Raw genomic sequence first — 18243 nt, forward strand, 5'->3', positions numbered from 1 at the left:
TCGACTGTCGGTTTCAGTCATAAGGATATTTGCGCCACCGTTGAGAAACTTATTATCGATTCAAAGAAATTGCCAAGTTAGATCAGCTTCCGTTATTGTTATTATTATTATTTTATTATATGTTACTTTTGGCTACGTCATTTTTTTTGCTCGTCTTTTTCACTGAATTCTTGAGTTTCCGTAAATAGGAAAGTTAGATTTCGTTTATACTATCATTATTCCTTCCTTACATGGGTATCAGCCAATTCTCCATAGTGGGTATCAGCCACACGTACATAAGAAGAGAAAAAGGAAGAGAACCGTTTGGTCCTCTGGTTGTCCGCTGTGTTGCTCGGCACAAGTCCACGTACTTCAGCACTGGACTGCCCTTCTTCGGAACGTCTGTCAACTCGGCAAAGTAAGACAATTTGCTATATGTGCGATGTGGCGAATGAATGAAATTTCGGTGCCCATTTCCCTAACTGAGCGTTAACATCTGAGATTACAAGAAAGTCGTGCTACGTAAGCGCCAGGTGGGAGCAGAATAAGGTTTTTCCGATTTTTTTCTGAGATTCATCCGCATGGAACCGACGGACAGTGAAGCCAAGAAAAGTACACACGCCATTGATGCACCGCCCCGTTTGACCGATGTAAAAACGCTTGCATGAAAGACCAGTCTTGTAAACCGCACAGTCACAACAGTCACCAAGAAACATCTGTCAGTGCCGCCTTCTACAACTTTTTTTTGTTGTTCTAGGCCACACGATTGACTTGATGGCACAGGCTACCTTATTTCTGGCAGTGAACAGCAACCTAACGTCTGCCCTGCTGACAACGTTATTAGAGAGTTTTAGAATAGCGGCCCCAAACGTTTTGGGGCCCAAAAGAAATAGCGTCGAAGCCACTACACATGCGCGAGACGCAAACTGCGTTTGGGTTTTGCGTAGGGAACGCTATTTCACCGATTTAGCGGGAGCTCAAATAGCGTTCCCAAAAGCTTTGCGTCAACAAACATGGCGGCACCCATCGAAGCGACGGCTCTAACCTAACACCAAACTAGGTTCGATTCGCGGTAACGCGTGAAGTTCGCCAGATAGGAGAAATGACTGCAGTTATCGCTTTCTCTCAACTAGCGTGCGTTACGAAGATTGATTCATTAGACGCCGCTGATTCCGAATTCGAGTGTGGATTTTATGGCTCGTAGGCCTAACACGGCTAAGCTTGTCTGGTGAAGGCACGTAAAGTTGGTTTTGTTGCTCAAAAGTAAGCACAACTAATTGTTTGCTGCTTGAAGAATAACCTCTAAATTGTAATTAACGCAAATACACGCATGTCAAAATTACTAATCATGTCATAAAATGGTATGTCTTATTTAATTATTTTAATCGTTTTTTAGACGCCGTAGTGGCGCTGTCAGCGCAAGATGCTATCCGTAAACGCAAAGCCCTATTCTAAATCTCTTCACTCCTGCGTGCCCCAAAGCTAACACCCGCAAAGCTCTTTGGGGCCCCAACATATTGGGGCCCTTATTCTAAAACTCTCCATTGAGATTATGTGCCACCAAGGGCAGTGCATCAATGACCGCATGCGCGAACACTCCAACAAAGTTCAAAAACGGGGTAGAGCTAGTGAGTTATCACTGCATTGCCATGAATGCGGCTGCAAGCCGTCTTTTAAAGATGTGACCTATCTGTCAAAATACCGCGATGATCTCGCACGTCTTATTTCCGAAGCTTTCCACATTCATATTAGCGGCGTAGCATGTGTAAGCCTTCTCTCTATTTCTCTACTTCCGAAGGAGATTGCCTTCCTATCGCATTAATTGCGTTTTTCGCCCCTGTGCTTGCTGAATTCTGTTGATTCTGTGCTTTGAGATAGCGGTGGAGTATATATATGCTGACTAAAAGAATAAAAGACACTTGGTTGTTAGTCAGCGCTCTTGTCTGTGTCACTCTCATTGTCTTGTTGTTTAGCGCTGTTTACTGCTCGTAATCATGAACCAACCAGCACAAATGCGTACTCTTATGTAGTATTTTCTCTCAGGGATATATATTAAATGCGTAAGCATTTGTATATTTAACCAACGACGAAACCTGTCCGTAACGTAAGAGTAATCACTATAAAAAAGTTATGTGTAAAAGATTGTTGCTATGAAGGCTCTGTTGAAATAGTTGGTGATGGTGGTAAAAGCCATCTCTAGAACCACACGCAGAGCCGACTTGGTTCATTGTAGAAATCAGAAAAGTTCTGCTTTTGGGGAAATGTAATGCTAAACACGCCACATCCCCTTTGCGTACCGGTGAGTGCGAGAGGAGCGTTCCGTTCGGGCATTCCTTCACCGACGAAAAGGCCACCGAGCCATGGAGTAAGATACGACAGGAGCGCCGACTCTGCTCGTCTGGAAGGGACAGATTATGAAAAATTGACTCCTTCTTGACAGCGCCTTAGCCAGACGGTGCTACGGATGAGGAAAGAACAGTAGATCGGAGAGGCATGTCTTCCCGCAAGCCAAAGAAGTAGAAGCGCGTGCGGACCAAGCTCGGGTCTCTCTGTTGTTGTACATCGCACGGTCGTGTTTAGAGGTGTTTTCGCGCCTGCTGCTTGCCTATCTGTTTTGTCGTCTGCTCCGCACATTCCCTGACGCCTGTAGCGCGCATAGCGCTTGCGGTTCATGGAGTGACGCTATCAGAAGGAGCAAGTGTTCGTATAATGTTCTTTTGTTAATTTTATACAGGCGAAATGCAGGATATTTGTAAGGTGGGCTGCATCTAGTTATACAAGGCACATGAAGGGAAAATATAAGCCGAAAACGGAAACCAAGACCGAAGGAAAAACTAGGAAAATGGGAGGGGGAATATAACGGCAGTTCGTGTAGTCTCAAGCGCTGAGAGACGACAGCGAAAAAGAGTGTATAACACGAAGGTGACGTTTATCCCTGTTTTTATGTGAGCATCCACCAACTGCAAAGATGCTTCGCTTGCTTCTTTTCTCGCGAAGCTTCCCGTGTCACCCGGTTCTCTTGCAAACCACAGTGCCACATTCTCATTCAAATGTGATAATGTAGAAATCCTGCTAGTGCTTCCTGCTTATGAACTTCATAAGAGAAGCTGAGATCCTGTCTCCAGCATATGGTGAATTGTTCCTTCGTGTACATTCGTCGAAAAGTTGTCCTCGGCATCGCGTGGCAACGCAATGTGCCCGCAAGTCTTTCACAGTGCGAACACTGGTCAGTGTTGTAAATTGTGCCCCTTCTGTGCGTCCTCACACCAAGGAGTCCACTTAAGCACCCTGAGCGTTCGCAGCGGGGTGCTCCTGCTTTGCAGGACCACCCCTGCACATCTTTATCTTGTCAGTAGTCACTACCATGCGCTAGAAGTCTTCGGTGGTAGTCGGTTGTGCTTCAAGGTCGATTGCGTAATTGAAATTAGAGTTTACTATAAATGCCTCGAATGATTTTTCATGAAAGCCTTCCGTGACATAGCTGCACTTCGTTACACAAGGAACTGTGTCTTCACTTACAAAAACCGTCGTTCTGCTTGGGGAGCAGCACCCAACTATCTGATTTGGCAATTTTTCGTACCTTGTAGTGGTCCCATGAAGGTGGAAGCTTGACTTCTTCTGGATGCAGAAAAATCGCCTGCAAAAGTAACTTTTGATCTCTATTCAGGGAGTGTGTCTTGCCGTTTCAAGCAGTGGAGCTGCTTGTGCCGCTTTTTCCGCATTCTTGCTTTGAAGGCACACTCAAACTATTCCCCTTGCTTAACAGATTCCTACCGGGCTGTCAACAGAACGACTCTTCTATTGGACTCCTCTCGAAGGCAAGGCAGAGAATTTTCCTTACGGCACGTGTCTAGAGAAAGGAAGGCGCCCACACCTTGTGTAGTTGTAGACAAATTGGTCTCCTCCTGTCCTTCCTCATCGGCGTCTTCTGTTTTCTCCTGACATTATGAACCATTGAGTTGTGCCAGGCTTCCCTCCAAAATTGAAGGAACGGCTGCCTTTCGAAGTTGAGGCAATTTCTATACATCGCTGAAGTACCTGTCAAAACTAAAGTGCATCTCGAACTGTCGCGCACATATTTTGTCTTTTGCTGCAAATGGTCGCTGATATTCAGCAATTTTTTGTCTCCACTGGTGCAGCAGCTGCGGATTAGATGGCGCCATGCAGAGCGAATATTCCCCCTAACCTTTGTTTTACCGATATTTGCAGCAGGTAACATCGTTCATCGTTTCCTTTCCTGTTTCTTCTTCTCGTCGTGCATAAGTATTAAAATACCTTATTTCGTCAGGCATGTATAAACATGCTGCAGACATGCATGGTAAACAAAGCGAGGAATACGAAAATTTCTACTCTTTCGCGCTCTTTCAGGCATTAAAAACAAGTACGTCTGTTGTGCCTTCTTGCGCAGCATTATTTTTCGTCTGCTTCCTCCAAAAACGTGCAAACATGTTTCGCATACGTGCAGAAATGCGGTACCATGCGTTTATTTCCGCTTTTATTTTTTGCGCGTATATATTTCTTGTGTTTGATCGCTGTCAAATTAACGCAGGTGAGGGTCGGATTTTCTAGCAGACGACACGCTCTACGCACGCCGCACCGCCCGTTCTGCACCGCCGTTGTCGCCTGCCTCCGCCACTCAGCGTGTGCGCATCTGGAAGCAAGCTTTTGAATGATTTACACACGCCTCGCAGATGGCGCGACGCGCTGAGAGTAGATAGGACATGAGGCAGTATGCACTCTTAGGAACATTTACACCCTTTGTGGCTTATCTTGTCCCACGACAGTGATCGTCATCTGTCTTGCCCGCGTTTCCTTTTTCTAACGCTGCGAGCCCGGTACTTCCCAGTCACGAACAGCATACGCGTTATTACTGTGACGCAGCATTCTCGACAGGAAAGTAGCGAGCGCCAAGCTTTCAGGAGGGGAGACGCGGGCGGAGCAGATGGCGGTTGTTGTTGTGGGACAAATATACACTCCAAAGGGTGCAATCGTTTTAAGACTGTAGTCACAAGAGCTTGGTCGCGCAACCCACCGCCCCGTTCCAAAGGAGACGCTCATAACATCCATCCATCCATCCATCCATCCATCCATCCAGCCGGCGGAAAGTGGAAGGTAAGGAGAAAGCATGTGCGAGACCGTGACGAGAAGCAGAGTGAGCGAGCAAAGGAATGAGCGTGACCCCCGGCGTTCCACGGTTTGTCCCGAGCGAATGCATTTCGCGGCGTCGGAGTCGGCGCTCCTGTTTATCTTACTCCGTGCACCGAGTTATGAGGGCTAATGCGCCTCACGTCGCACATCACAGACAGACAAGCACTCAATGACTTGATAAGGATGATAAGGAGGGATGAGGGGTTATATGGGTATTATCGCAATTGATATGGCTCTACACGGATGGATAAGGTGCTAGAGAGGGAGAAGGGCTTATATTGGTCGGGTCAATTCTATTGTTATTAAGCTCTAATAACGATTGATAATGGTCGTATCATGTCCGATAAGGTTCATAAGGATAGGTAAGAGTGGATAAGGTTCGGATCAATTCCATTAAGTTTGATACCGACCGATAAGGGTTCATAAGGGTCGCATCAAGTCCGATAAGGCGGATAACCAATAAAGGTTGATGAGGGCCGGATCTAGTCCGATAAGGTTAATGGTGACTGATAAGGGTTTATAAGCTTGATACTAGTCGGATCAAGCTTCATAACACTGATAACGACAGTGGGCTGCATAGAGATGAGCAAGTGGCACAATGTTTGCCCATGCTTGGACAACTACCAGAGGAGTTTCTGTGTGAATTTTTTTGTCGGCATTCCCCAGCTCTCACTGTGGCTCCTACGTGACTCTTTGTGCTCAACACTGATAATGAACAGCAATGCAGGCAGCAGTATGTTTACACTCCCCATTGATGCTTGCCTTGCATGTGCACGTGCTGCGGCCGCTGGTTCTGGTTAGGCTAAGCTTCGTGAAACAGACCAAAACAGAAGATTGGTTTATTTGCTGAGACAGTAAAGTCGGCAAAGCATCGCAAAAAGAAAGCAGGGAAGCGGAGAGAGTAAGACAAGGTGCAGACTTGGGTCGTGGACAAAACAGCGTCTTCCCAAAGAGACAAAGAACACATAGAAGGGATGAAGATGTCTACCTTTTTTCCTGACTTTGTTCTTAATCTCCAAATTACATAGATTTATTACACGGCAATGTTAACGTACATACCAAAATAATGTTGGTAGGAATAGAGAAGCTTTTACATACATTTTACTGGAGGTCACAACTTGCCACGGTTACCTTTGTTTTCGAGATGTGATCGCACCGCTATTGCCTCTCGTTTGAACCTTTGTACTGCTGAACGCCTCGAGGTTTAGCTATTCCGTGCGACAGACAACATTTCTCGAGAGCTACCGATCAAAGATGTGTTCTCCCCTTTGTACATGTCTCGCAAAGCGAAGTCAGTAAGCACTACAAGCACCTGGTTTTAGTTTCACCCCTGCACCACCTCGTCTGGATCACATGTCATTGCACCTAGTGCTGCCGTTGTTGCGGCTGTTCGCCAGGTTGCTGCTGGGGCCTAACGATGGCCACCCGGTGCATGTAATTGAGCTCACGTGCGCGCATTACCATTTACAAAAGGCAGAGGTTATAATGAAGAACCCTGGTGCAAGTATCTTTGAATGTCAACTGTCTTACCGGTAGTTTGCCCTCCCCAGGCTATATGTACTTAATCATTCTACAGTGTATTTCCTTTAGTAGAACTACGTTCACATGCGCCTCACTTTCGCGCAAATATGGAGTTGCGTTTATGTTCTCGGGCGCAACACTGAAATAAAGAATTTGCAAGTACCAAGATTGGTTTCCTGTTCTGGTGAATTCTGTAGACTGCGTACAATCACGTTGGTTATTGACTATGTGAACACTTCCCAAATATTGTTACTGTTCTGAGCAATGTCTCATTCTCTACTTGCCATGGTTCAAACTACTCTTAAGGCTTGCATTTTTAACGTGTACAGTACTGACGTTAACGTGATCGGTGTATATTATTATTCGTTCGAACAGTATTCTTAGCATTGTAGTACCAGCTTTCTTTTCGGCTATCCGAATATCTAGCTATTACACCAAATACGATGGCGGATCCCGGATATAGTGTAGTCTAAAAATTTAGACTTATCCCGAAGGGGCTGCACTATAAGATATGATGCGTGCCCATGGTTTTGTGCCACGGGTTACCTACCACTGCGTAAGCACTGCTCTCTTCAGTTAACCTCTTTGACGCCAACGTGGGTCATTGTGTAGGTGTCACTGGCTATAGGCTGACTTCACGGCACCGCCGCCAAGAGGCACGCCATGTCCAGAGGGAAGCGGCAGAGAGGGAGGAGCGCGGCTGCAATACACGAGTTTCGGCTATTTGTGAACTTGAGAAGTCATTCTAGATGAGCACGGTCCGATCTTTATTTGGCCCAGTTCAATAAGTAGCGCCTTCGGTATTGCATCCCTTTCTGCATGTTGCCGTACTACTTGAATATTTCTTCTTCCATATTGTACCGATCGAAGATATTCAGGACGAGTTCCTTTGCTGCATCAGCGTCTCTACACTCCCGCTCCTGACTGGCACTTTACCTCGCCTTCAATGACTCCCACGTTTCCAGCAATCTATCTATCTATCTATCTATCTATCTATCTATCTATCTATCTATCTATCTATCTATCTATCTATCTATCTATCTATCTATCTATCTATCTATCTATCTATCTATCTATCTATCTATCTGTCTGTCTGTCTGTCCGTCCGTCCGTCGATCTGTCCGTCTGTCCGTCTGTCTGTCTGTGTGTCTGTCTGTCTGTCTGTCCGTCTGTCCGTCTGTCTGTCTGTCTGTCTGTCTGTCTGTCTGTCTGTCTGTCTGTCTGTCTGTCTGTCTGTCTGTCTGTCTGTCTGTCTGTCTGTCTGTCTGTCTGTCTGTCTGTCCGTCCGTCTGTCTGTCTGTCCGTCCGTCCGTCCGTCGATCTGTCTGTCTGTCTGTCCGTCCGTCCGTCGATCTGTCCGTCTGTCCGTCTGTCCGTCTGTCTGTCTGTCTGTCTGTCTGTCTGTCTGTCTGTCTGTCTGTCTGTCTGTCTGTCTGTCTGTCGGTCGGTCGGTCGGTCGGTCGGTCGGTCGGTCGGTCGGTCGGTCGGTCGGTCGGTCGGTCGGTCGGTCTAAACTGCTTTTCCGCCAACATCGGTCACTTCGTAGTGCTTCGAAGAGGAGTAGGGCATCCGGCTGCTATGCTAAATGAATCAGGTTCGAAGCCAGCCGTCGGTTTAATTTGTGTCAAGGGTATATGACACTGACTATGTGCCGCTCTTCAATGACAGAAAATTCTTTAAAACCCCTCAGGCGCTGCGCGGAATGGAGCCCACGTCATTTATATATTCGTGCAATCCTGTCAGCACCTGTATTCACACACACGCCAAGCGCACACGTTGTGGCGCCGTCGCTATACGTATATGGCTCAGCGTGATCATAGGGGGAAGCGTGAGTGAGTAGCTTGGCTGCATACACGCCTCGTACATGATTCACATCGGCGGTTGCAATTTGGTGTCACTACAACATTTGCATAGTATTCGCACTATGATCGACATTCATCGTGCGATGGGTTACGAGAATTTTTCATTGCTTCTTTGCCCTTCAACTTCTTTGCCTCATGATTGTGTATATAAAGCTGTATAATTATGCTTTTGTGCTATATATGGCACAAATCGAGTCCCCGATCGTGATGGCTGAGGCCAAGAAAGGCGTACGGAATTATAACGTTCATTGGCAACTCGAGCATCGAGCGACACTGTGTTTCTTTCGCAGTACTTCCGGTCCACCGCCTGGGATGACCTGGGAGTAAATTCAAAATAAATCTGACAAATATATAAAAAAGGATAGCGCAGTGCAAAACTCATGGGTGTCATTACAGATATATTAGAGCGTTAGTTAAAAGTTCAGTTGCTGAAGTGTGTGGAATTATTAGAATTTATCAGAAATCACTGATATCCGCACACCAACGCACAGGATCGTAGATTAGACTTTAGAGACCCGCCATGCGAGCCCAACTTTGGCGAAATACCTCAAAACCCGGTAGTAGAAAGTGGCAGTAATGACGTCGATAGTGACGTCACACACAAGAAGGTGGCCTCATATTTAATTTGCTAATTAATGCAAAACCGTTCCCTGGCATAGAATCTGCCTAGCAGATTGGATGTGACGCCACTCCCTCCTCACTCGGTTCTCTCACGGCGCTCACCTGCTTGCTCGATTTCTCGCAACAGCAGCGCGCGCGCTGGTTACATGCTCTGACGTCAGCAACGGAGAGGGCACCTAGGTGCGCTTCATGCGTCGCTCGCTAGGGGGGAACGCCCCACTACGTGGCGAGCGCTTAGCTCCCTCCTCGCCCGCATACCGGGGGAGGGTGGGGGGGGAGACGTTCGCTCCCTTAAGCTGAAGAACACAAACGCTGAGGTGCGAGCGCACTAAGAGACACCTAAGTACTTGATTAGGGTGCCTACCATTTCTTTCCTCAAAATCCCACACAAATTAGGACTGCAAAAATGCAGACAGTAGCTACATCGCGCTCTAGAGCGCTACAGCGTTAGAACACTTTGCTTTCCATATCTCTCTAGGGCAGAAGGACATGAATAAAAATTCAATTATTCCAGCCAGAGCGCAGCAGATGAAAGTTTTTCTTGCTTTTCCGTCCATCAGCTGATGTCACCGCAACGCCGTTAGCAGCGCCGCCATCTATTGCGCCGAGACCAATAGGTAGCTTAAGCCAGAGGACAACTTAAGGTACCATGCAATAAGATGGAAAATTGGGCGAGTTGGGGAGCTTCATAGTAGCTAAAGCGCAACAAAGTCGGACAAAACGAACAGAAGGGCACACATTATGGAACTGTTTACCATATTTCCCAACTGCCTATTCCTACTGAACAAAGGTTTTCGGGAAGTATTATACGGAGGTAATATGCTGTATCATAGTTTTGAGCGATCTGCATCACAGCCATCAGCACAGGTACACGGAGGTTTGTGCGTGGGTAACATAACTGAATACCAGACCACGAGGTAAAAATTTATGTTAAATTTGAGCAACTCACCTCAGCCTTCGCAATACGGCTGAAGTGAGGCCCAATTAAGGTCGATGGCAACCGGTGAATGTTGAGATGAGACGTTCGGAGGCACCTCCACGACACTGGATGAAGTTACGTGTTGTTGTCTTCTGTGATTGGAGATTGAATTGACATGAAGCAATCTGAAGCCATTTGCCTGCCGTTGCACATCAGGTTTGGGATTTGCAAAGAGAAATGTAAATTGTATAGGGCTCGCCGGTGCCGACCGTGACTGCAAAGTGTTACCGTGATGTACTCCACATAAACAGCAACAAATTGAAACAAAAGCCCAGGTGCCCTGAGAGTAGTCTATCTTTGCAAGCAACAGTGACATCACACGTATAGCCTCGGTGTCATGACCGTCACACAAACAGCCAGAAACAATGCAAACAATGGGACTACCGCGAAATGCAAAGCGCAACACCGCCACTGGGAATACGCTACGCAGCTCCATGAGCCAAGTTGCGTTTGACAGAGAAAAAATAAAAATGTACGAGCCCTGACGGTAATTTCACATGCACCCTCAACTCCGGCATAAGAGACATCAGGAAATAAATGTGGGCACTGGTCAAGGAAATGAGATAGTCGCTGCTTCGGGGAGCGTGGCTCGCCTGCCCACATTATCACATCACAAGCTTTCCTTCGTATTTTGAATGCCCCCCTTTTTTTTCTTTGCTAGTAGGATTTTCTATAGATGGCCGTTTGCATCTTTAGTACATAATGAAAACGTCAAACGGTACTAAGGCACCTTTCTTAAGTAACTTTGCGTGTCACCATATGAGTGAGGTTCAGCCAAGCCCGTAAGGTTGGCCAAAAAATTACCGATGGCTCATCGGCAGCGTCTGATGACGTCTGAGTTTTTGTTGTTTGTTTCAGGGTGCCCCCCGAGTCGGGACGAGTCCGCATGGATGCCCATATCCGTCAGCCTTCACTGTACGTAGCCATCGAACTTGCCGCGATGCGCGCACTTGAGGCCTTATTTTGTATTGGCGTCTACAGAGAATGAAATTCTCGGAATAATAAAAGATCGCAGGCAGCAAATTTGGGTCTTCCTGTTGAAAGATGTATGTGAAATTAGCTTTCAAGACAGATGAGCACCATGATTTCATGATTATAGCAGCTGCACGTGGCTGCGAGTTGCAAGGCGACATCGCATTCTATGTCAACAGCCCTGGGGGTTGCTGTGATGTTCATTGTAAAACTGCAGCTCCCACGAGGAATGAGTGAAACCCAGAGTTTAGAAACAAGCGCTGACTCGCAACCCAGTAAACCGGTATGCTTGCTGAATTGTACAAGCTTTATAGAGAACCTTCAGTCACTGGGGAAAGATAACTGCTCACACCTGGACGACCACTTCAACCGCTGGCATTGTGCTACTTACTTTGTTTTTGAGCAAAACGAGAGTCTAAGCCCCGATGAAGTTGATCTCCTGAAATGTGGTCTGACGTTTTGTCCCACGAACAAAGCAGTGAATGGATACAAACTCCACAAAGGTATAGCAGTTTTCAGGACGCGTGCGCACCAAGGAGTCCTTTTTCGATAGGCGAGACGTAGGGAAACAGGATAGGGACTGTGGACACCGAAGCACGTGGACACCGAAGCCGAACAGTGCCAACACTTTGATTTATGCATAAAGCTAATCTCAAAGGAAATTCTACAGTCAACTCGGTATCGCCGGAAACGCAGAAATTTTCTCCCCTTGGCACTAAATTCATAAAGAACTCGCGGAAAGAAAAATGGCTGTGGCTTAGCTAAGGTTAAGCCCGGGATGCGAAGCATACTAGCCTTTATTTTTGTTGTTGAACCACTTTTAGCCTGGTGAACTACTGTTGCTTGGCTATATTTGTTTCGGCTAGACGAAGAAACAACTCATGCGTTACCCTGCTTCGCCTTCAAGAGTGGAACGCGACAGCGTTCCCATCGACCCGCCAAGGGGTGTAAGACAATGGGCTACGGCACAGCTACTACGCGCCCCGCATTGGACGCGGTGAGCGTCGAGAAACGCAGCGTTCGGCGCGGCAACGAAATGTGCGCCTGAGCAAGCGACGCACCCCTGAGCCTTAGAAACAGCTCGTTTCTAAGGCAACACCGCATTCACTAGAGACGCTTTTGTACCGCTTTGAAGCATCGTACTCGTGGCTCAGTGGTAGCGTCTCCGTCTCACACTCCGGAGACCCTGGTTCGATTCCCACCCAGCCCATCTTGCAAGAGTTGAGCCAAAGCCACCTAGAAAATCAGTCTCTGTAGCACGCCGCAACCTTCGCTTCTCATTCCAACGAGCAGCTCTGTCTCCAGGAGGCATCTCACCTCGTGAGTGTCTAGCAGAGGCAAGCGCAGCTGCTTATATACCGCCGCGACGCCGCGAGCGACGGCGCGAGTTGGAGCCCCGTTTCTCCTCTGTCGTGACGTCACGGTGTCACGTGGTACTGAAGGCGACACCGCCGCGCCTGAGGAGCTGGGTTGAGCTCTCGTAATATGCTTCGCATAAAAATGTTGTTCCAAACCCAGCAGACAAAGCTGGCAGTATCCTAATCTGGCCAATAGAAAAGTATAGGAACAATGCCTCCAAACAAATGAGCAGCCACACCTTTAACACAAAACTCGACTCTAACCTAACTTCAGACTACAGCAATAGTGTGCAAAGCACAACAGTGGAGCTAATATCCAGGGAACTAATCACGCAATCTGAATGCCGCTTCGTGATGCCCAAGAACGAAGAAGCAGACCGCTTTTATATTCTTCCTAGAACACATAAACTTCCCGTAGAAGAAATATTTACACCAGAGATCCCAGGTCGGCTTATAGTGTCTAACACACCTACCGAATCACTTTTGAGTAAAGCAATGAAGGGGGCTAGTTGCTGAACGTTCATGGTTACATTGCGCTCAGTTTTACACACACGATATTAAGGAAGGACAGGACGTGGAAGGACGTAGCACAACATCTGATTGCGCTACGTCCGTCCACGTCCTGTCCTTCCTTGATATCGTGTGTGTAAAACTGAGCGAAATATAACCATACCGAGTCACTATCTAAATTCTTAAATCCCCACCTGTCCAACATCCCCACCGCCCTCCCATCTTTTGTTCAAAACACGCCGAACTTTTTTCAGATTATCGACAGCATCAACGCCAACCAAATCCTTTATTACCGCGCTGTTCTAGTCACTTTCGATCTTTGTGTCCTTTACACTAATATACCCATGAGTGAAGGGATTAAAGCCACATCGAAGTCCCCCGCAGTCAATCCTCAAGCGCGCGCTCTTGAAGTTTACCGTGACACCTTAAATTACTTCTCCCGCTCAACTATGTTCATTTCGATTTAATTCACTACCTGCAAGCTTTCGGCACATGATAACATCATTTGCTCCCACCTCATTTTCATGGGACAGCTTGAAGGAGATCTGATGAAATCCTACCCTTTAAAACCCCACACCTATCTGCGTTACATTGACGACATATTTGTAATATCGAAATACGCCACAAGCGCGTTAGCCGACCTAATTAGGCATTTCCACCGCTTTCACTCGAGCATGAAATTTATAGCTCACCACTGTCCGTCAGATCAACTTCCTCGACTTGACGGTCTACATAGAAAACGGAAAACTGACGACACTTTACCGGAAGTCTACGAATAGCCAGCAATATTTAGACTACAAAAGTCATCACCCATGTGACAACAAGCAAGGAATCATTGTCGGACAAGCGAAACCAATTACAAGAATCGGCAGTGAAGACCACGATTATATTCATGACCTCATCATCATCATCAGACTGGTTACGGCCACTGCGGGGCAAAGGCCTCTCCCATACTTCTCCAACTACCCCGGTTATGTACTAATGGTGGCCATGTTGTCCCTGCAAACTTCTTAATCTCATCCGCCCACCTAACTTTCTGCCGCCCCCTGCTACGCTTCCGTTCCCTTGGAATCCAGTCCGTAATCCTTAATGACCATCGGTTATCTTCCCTCCTCATTACATGTCCTGTCCATGGCAATTTCTTTTTCTTGATTTCAACTGAGATGTCATTTCTTCGCGTTTGTTCCCTCACACAATCTGCTCTTTTCTTATCCCTTAACGTTACACCTACCATTCTTCATTCCATAGCTCGTTGCGTTGTCCTCAATTTGAGTAGGGCTCTTTTCGTAAGCCTTCAGGTTTCTACCCCGTAGGTGAGTACTGGTAAGACACAGCTTTTTTATACTTTTCTCTTGAGGAATAATGGCAAGCTGCTGTTCATGATCTGAGAATGCCTGCCAAACGCACCCCAGCCCATTCTTATTCTTCTCATTATTTCCGTCTCATGATCCGGATCGGCCGTCACTACCTGCCCCAAGTAGGTGTATTCCCTTACGACTTCCAGTGCCTCGCTGCCTATTGTAAATTGCTGTTCTCTTCCGAGACTGTTAAACATTACTTTAGTTTTCTGCAGATTAATTTTTAGACCCACTCTCCTGCTTTGCCTCTCCTTGTCAGTGAGCATGCATTGCAATTGGTCCCCTGAGTTGCTACGCAAAGCAATATCATCAGCGAACCGCAAGTTACTAAGGTACTCTCCATTACCTTTTATTCCCAATTCTTCCCAATCCAGGTCTCTGAATACCTCCTGTAAACATGCTGTGAATAGCATTGGAGAGATCGTATCTCCCTGCCTAACGCCTTTCTTTATTGGGATTTTGTTGCTCGCTTTATGGAGGACTACGGTGGCTGTGGAGCCGCTATAGATATCTTTCAGTATTTTTACGTACGGCTCATCTACACCCTGATTCCGTAATGCCTCCATGATTGCTGATGCTTCCGTTGAATCAAACGCTTTCTCGTAATCAATGAAAGCTATATATAAGGGTTGGTTATTTTCCGCAGATTTCTCTATCACCTGATTGATAGTATGAATATGGTCTATTGTTGAGTAGCCTTTACGGAATCCTGCCTGGTCCTTTGGTTGACAGAAGTCTAACGTGTTCCTGATTCTATTTGCAATTACCTTAGTAAATAGTTTGTAGGCAATGTACAGTAAGCTGATCGGTCTATAATTTTTCAAGTCTTTGGCGTCTCCATTCTTATGAATTAGGATTATGTTAGCCTTCTTCCAAGAGTCCGGTACGCTCGAGGTCATGAAGCATTGCGTATACAGGGTGGCCAGTTTCTCTAGAATAATCTGTCCACCATCCTTCAACAAATCTGCTGTTACCTGATCCTCCCCAGCTGCCTTCCCCCTTTGCATATCTCCCAAGGCTTTCTTTACTTCTTCCGGCGTTACCTTTGGGATTTCGAATTCATCTGGACTATTTTCCCTTCCATTATCGTCGTGGGTGCCACTGGTACTGTATAAATCTCCATAGAACTCCTCAGCCACTTGAAATATCTCATCCATATTAGTAATGATATTGCCGGCTTTGTCTCTTAACGCATATATCTGATTCTTGCCGATTCCTAGTTTCTTCTTCACTGTTTTTAGGCTTCCTCCGTTCCTGAGAGCATGTTCAATTCTATCCATATTATACTTCCTTATGTCAGCTGTCTTACGCTTGTTGATGAACTTCGAAAGTTCTGCCAGTTCTATTCTAGCTGTAGGGTTAGAGGCTTTCATACATTGCCGTTTCTTGATCAGATCTTTCGTCTCCTGCGATAGTTTGCTGGTATCCTGCTTAATGGAGTTACCACCGACTTCCATTGCACACTCCTTAATGATGCCCACAAGATTGCCGTTCATTGTTTCAACACTAAGGTTTTCTTCCTGAGTTAAAGCTGAATACCTGTTCTGTAGCTTGATCTGGAATTCTTCTATTTTCCCTCTTACCGCTAACTCATTAATCGGCTTCTTATGTACTAGTTTCTTCCGTTCCCTCCTCAGGTATAGGGTAATGCGAGGTCTTACCATCCTGTGGTCACTGCAGCGCACTTTGCCGAGCACGTCCACATCTTGTATGATGCCAGGGTTCGCGCAGAGTACGAAGTCTATTTCATTTCTAGTCTCGCCGTTCGGGCTCCTCCACGTCCACTTTCGGCTATCCCGCTTGCGGAAGAAGGTATTCATTATCGTCATATTATTCTGTTCCGCAAACTCTACTAATAACTCTCCCCTGCTGTTCCTAATGTCTATGCCATATTCCCCCACGGCCTTGTTTCCAGCCTGCTTCTTGCCTAACTTGGCATTAAAATCTCCCATTAGTATAGTGTATTTAGTTTTCACTCTACCCATCGCCGATTCCACGTCTTCATAGAAGCTTTCGACTTCCTGGTCATCATGACTGGATGTAGGGGCGTAGACCTGTACAATCTTCATTTTGTACCTCTTATTAAGTTTCACAACAAGACCTGCCACCCTCTCGTTAATGCTATAGAATTCCTGTATGTTACCAGCTATATTCTTATTAATCAGGAATCCGAATCCTAGTTCTCTTCTCTCCGCTAAGCCCCGGTAGCACAGGACGTGCCCGCCCGTTGTTAGGTAACCTGGGCGAACGATGGTTAGAAGAAAGAAGGACAATCACGGTATATGTAGCACAGAGTCGAATCCCTACTCGGGAGGACCACTATAGATTCTAAATAAAGTCGCATTTCATTTAGAGTTTTGAGGGCATTCGGAACACATATATGAATGTTGTTTTTCTTGATTTATGTGCTACGCTGAACAAAGGTATGCTCACTTACATTACGCTATTAGTTTTGGAGCTTGGATCACATGATTATCTGGCGACAACCAGAAAGTCCTTGCCAAGAGCAGTCGAGATAGCGAGATAAACCTTCACAGTAGGTTTTTACAGAGCACTTTATACCTTATAATTTCGACAACATTGCCGTACCTTTCTTGAGAATGAAAACTCGTCCAAGTTCTGAAATACCAATTTGGCTTTTCATCCTCACAAGTTTCATCGTTGAGAATCTTTTAGAGTTCCCAAGATTGATAAATGAATTTGTCGTACTTTACTAGTCACGAAGATAGGCCAACACTTACAAATTTGTTTTCTGTGGCTCTTAACCCGAATAATATTGTCCCCTTAATGTCCACAATAAAGACTGAGAGGAGAGAGAGAAAATAGTTTAGGCGGTATTAGGAAAATGACGCCCTTCAAATCAGAAATGCTACTCTTACCACTGCAGATAGCATTATGAGCCACAAAATACCCGGAAACGAAAGACTGGTGGTTATCCTGCGTTTCAGTGACCACGCAAGCTCGCCGCGATGTCAAGCTTTTGGCGGCATACGCTAGAGTAGAATTAATTGTCGCTTTCTTAAGGATTGACTACTTTGCATTCTAAAGTATCTATATATTGAACTTGGAGAGTTTCAATAACATTTACGGCACCGAACTAAGCAAAATGCCAGATGCACCACACACGGACGACCCGGAGATTTGATTAAGCACAGAATTCCATAAACGGAAATTTGGGCTACATTTTCAGTACCAGTAACATACATTTTGCAACGGAAAATTGGATACTACAGACTGTCGAATCTTCACTTTACGTTCGCAAAGTGATTTAGAGCTCCGCATTAGTGCACCTCTAACGTTTGGGACACACAGCTTGGTCTCATATCCACCGTATGCTGCCTCAGCATATCAGCATTTTAATAGAACGTTCAAACCATGATATGGAAGTACATATATTCACAGATTTTCCAAGTGTCTTTTTCCGTTGCGTCGTACTACATGCACATTTTCGCTCAGCTTTTCAGAGCAGAATGCATGATTTTATACAGATAGAGATGCAGATACAGAATACAGATACCATTTTTATGTAGTGTGACGAATTGTTTTGGTTGTTCCAGAAGTGAACGCAAACCACAGTAACCATATAGCAAATAAATTATACATTCCAACGATTACTCTTTGGGTTTACTTTTGGGACACATAGCTGTGAGAGTGAAGCCGATTATTCGTGAAGACATTCCTGGTAATCGAAAAATTTACAAATGAAGCCACTTTTGAGATATCCGGCGTAAAAATAGGTTGCTGAATGCAAATATCATTCCGTTTAGTAAACTATGCTCTACAGATCGCTTTCTATGTGTCTACTGCAGCATGTGACCTAATTTAAAATAATAAATAATTGTTGGGTGAAATTATTGAAAGGACCTCTAAAACGGTTGGAACAAATTTTATAGATGTGTAGGGTGCAGCTATAGATAAACATTCCCACCTTATTT

General features: G+C 45.8%; 1 protein-coding gene across 1 annotated transcript in view; it reads left to right on the forward strand.

Moving 5' to 3' along the window:
- Positions 1 to 230: 230 nt before the first annotated feature.
- Positions 231 to 18243, forward strand: part of LOC135911962 (membrane metallo-endopeptidase-like 1) — a 153476-nt gene continuing 135463 nt past the window's right edge. Inside the window, exons 1-2 of the mRNA XM_065444334.1 lie at positions 231 to 397; positions 10969 to 11025. Of these exons, the coding sequence (XP_065300406.1) occupies positions 231 to 397; positions 10969 to 11025 (224 nt within the window). The remainder of the gene's footprint in view (positions 398 to 10968; positions 11026 to 18243) is intronic.

This window comes from Dermacentor albipictus, chromosome 1 (assembly GCF_038994185.2).
Source record: "Dermacentor albipictus isolate Rhodes 1998 colony chromosome 1, USDA_Dalb.pri_finalv2, whole genome shotgun sequence".
Classification (NCBI taxonomy): Eukaryota; Metazoa; Arthropoda; class Arachnida; order Ixodida; family Ixodidae; genus Dermacentor; species Dermacentor albipictus.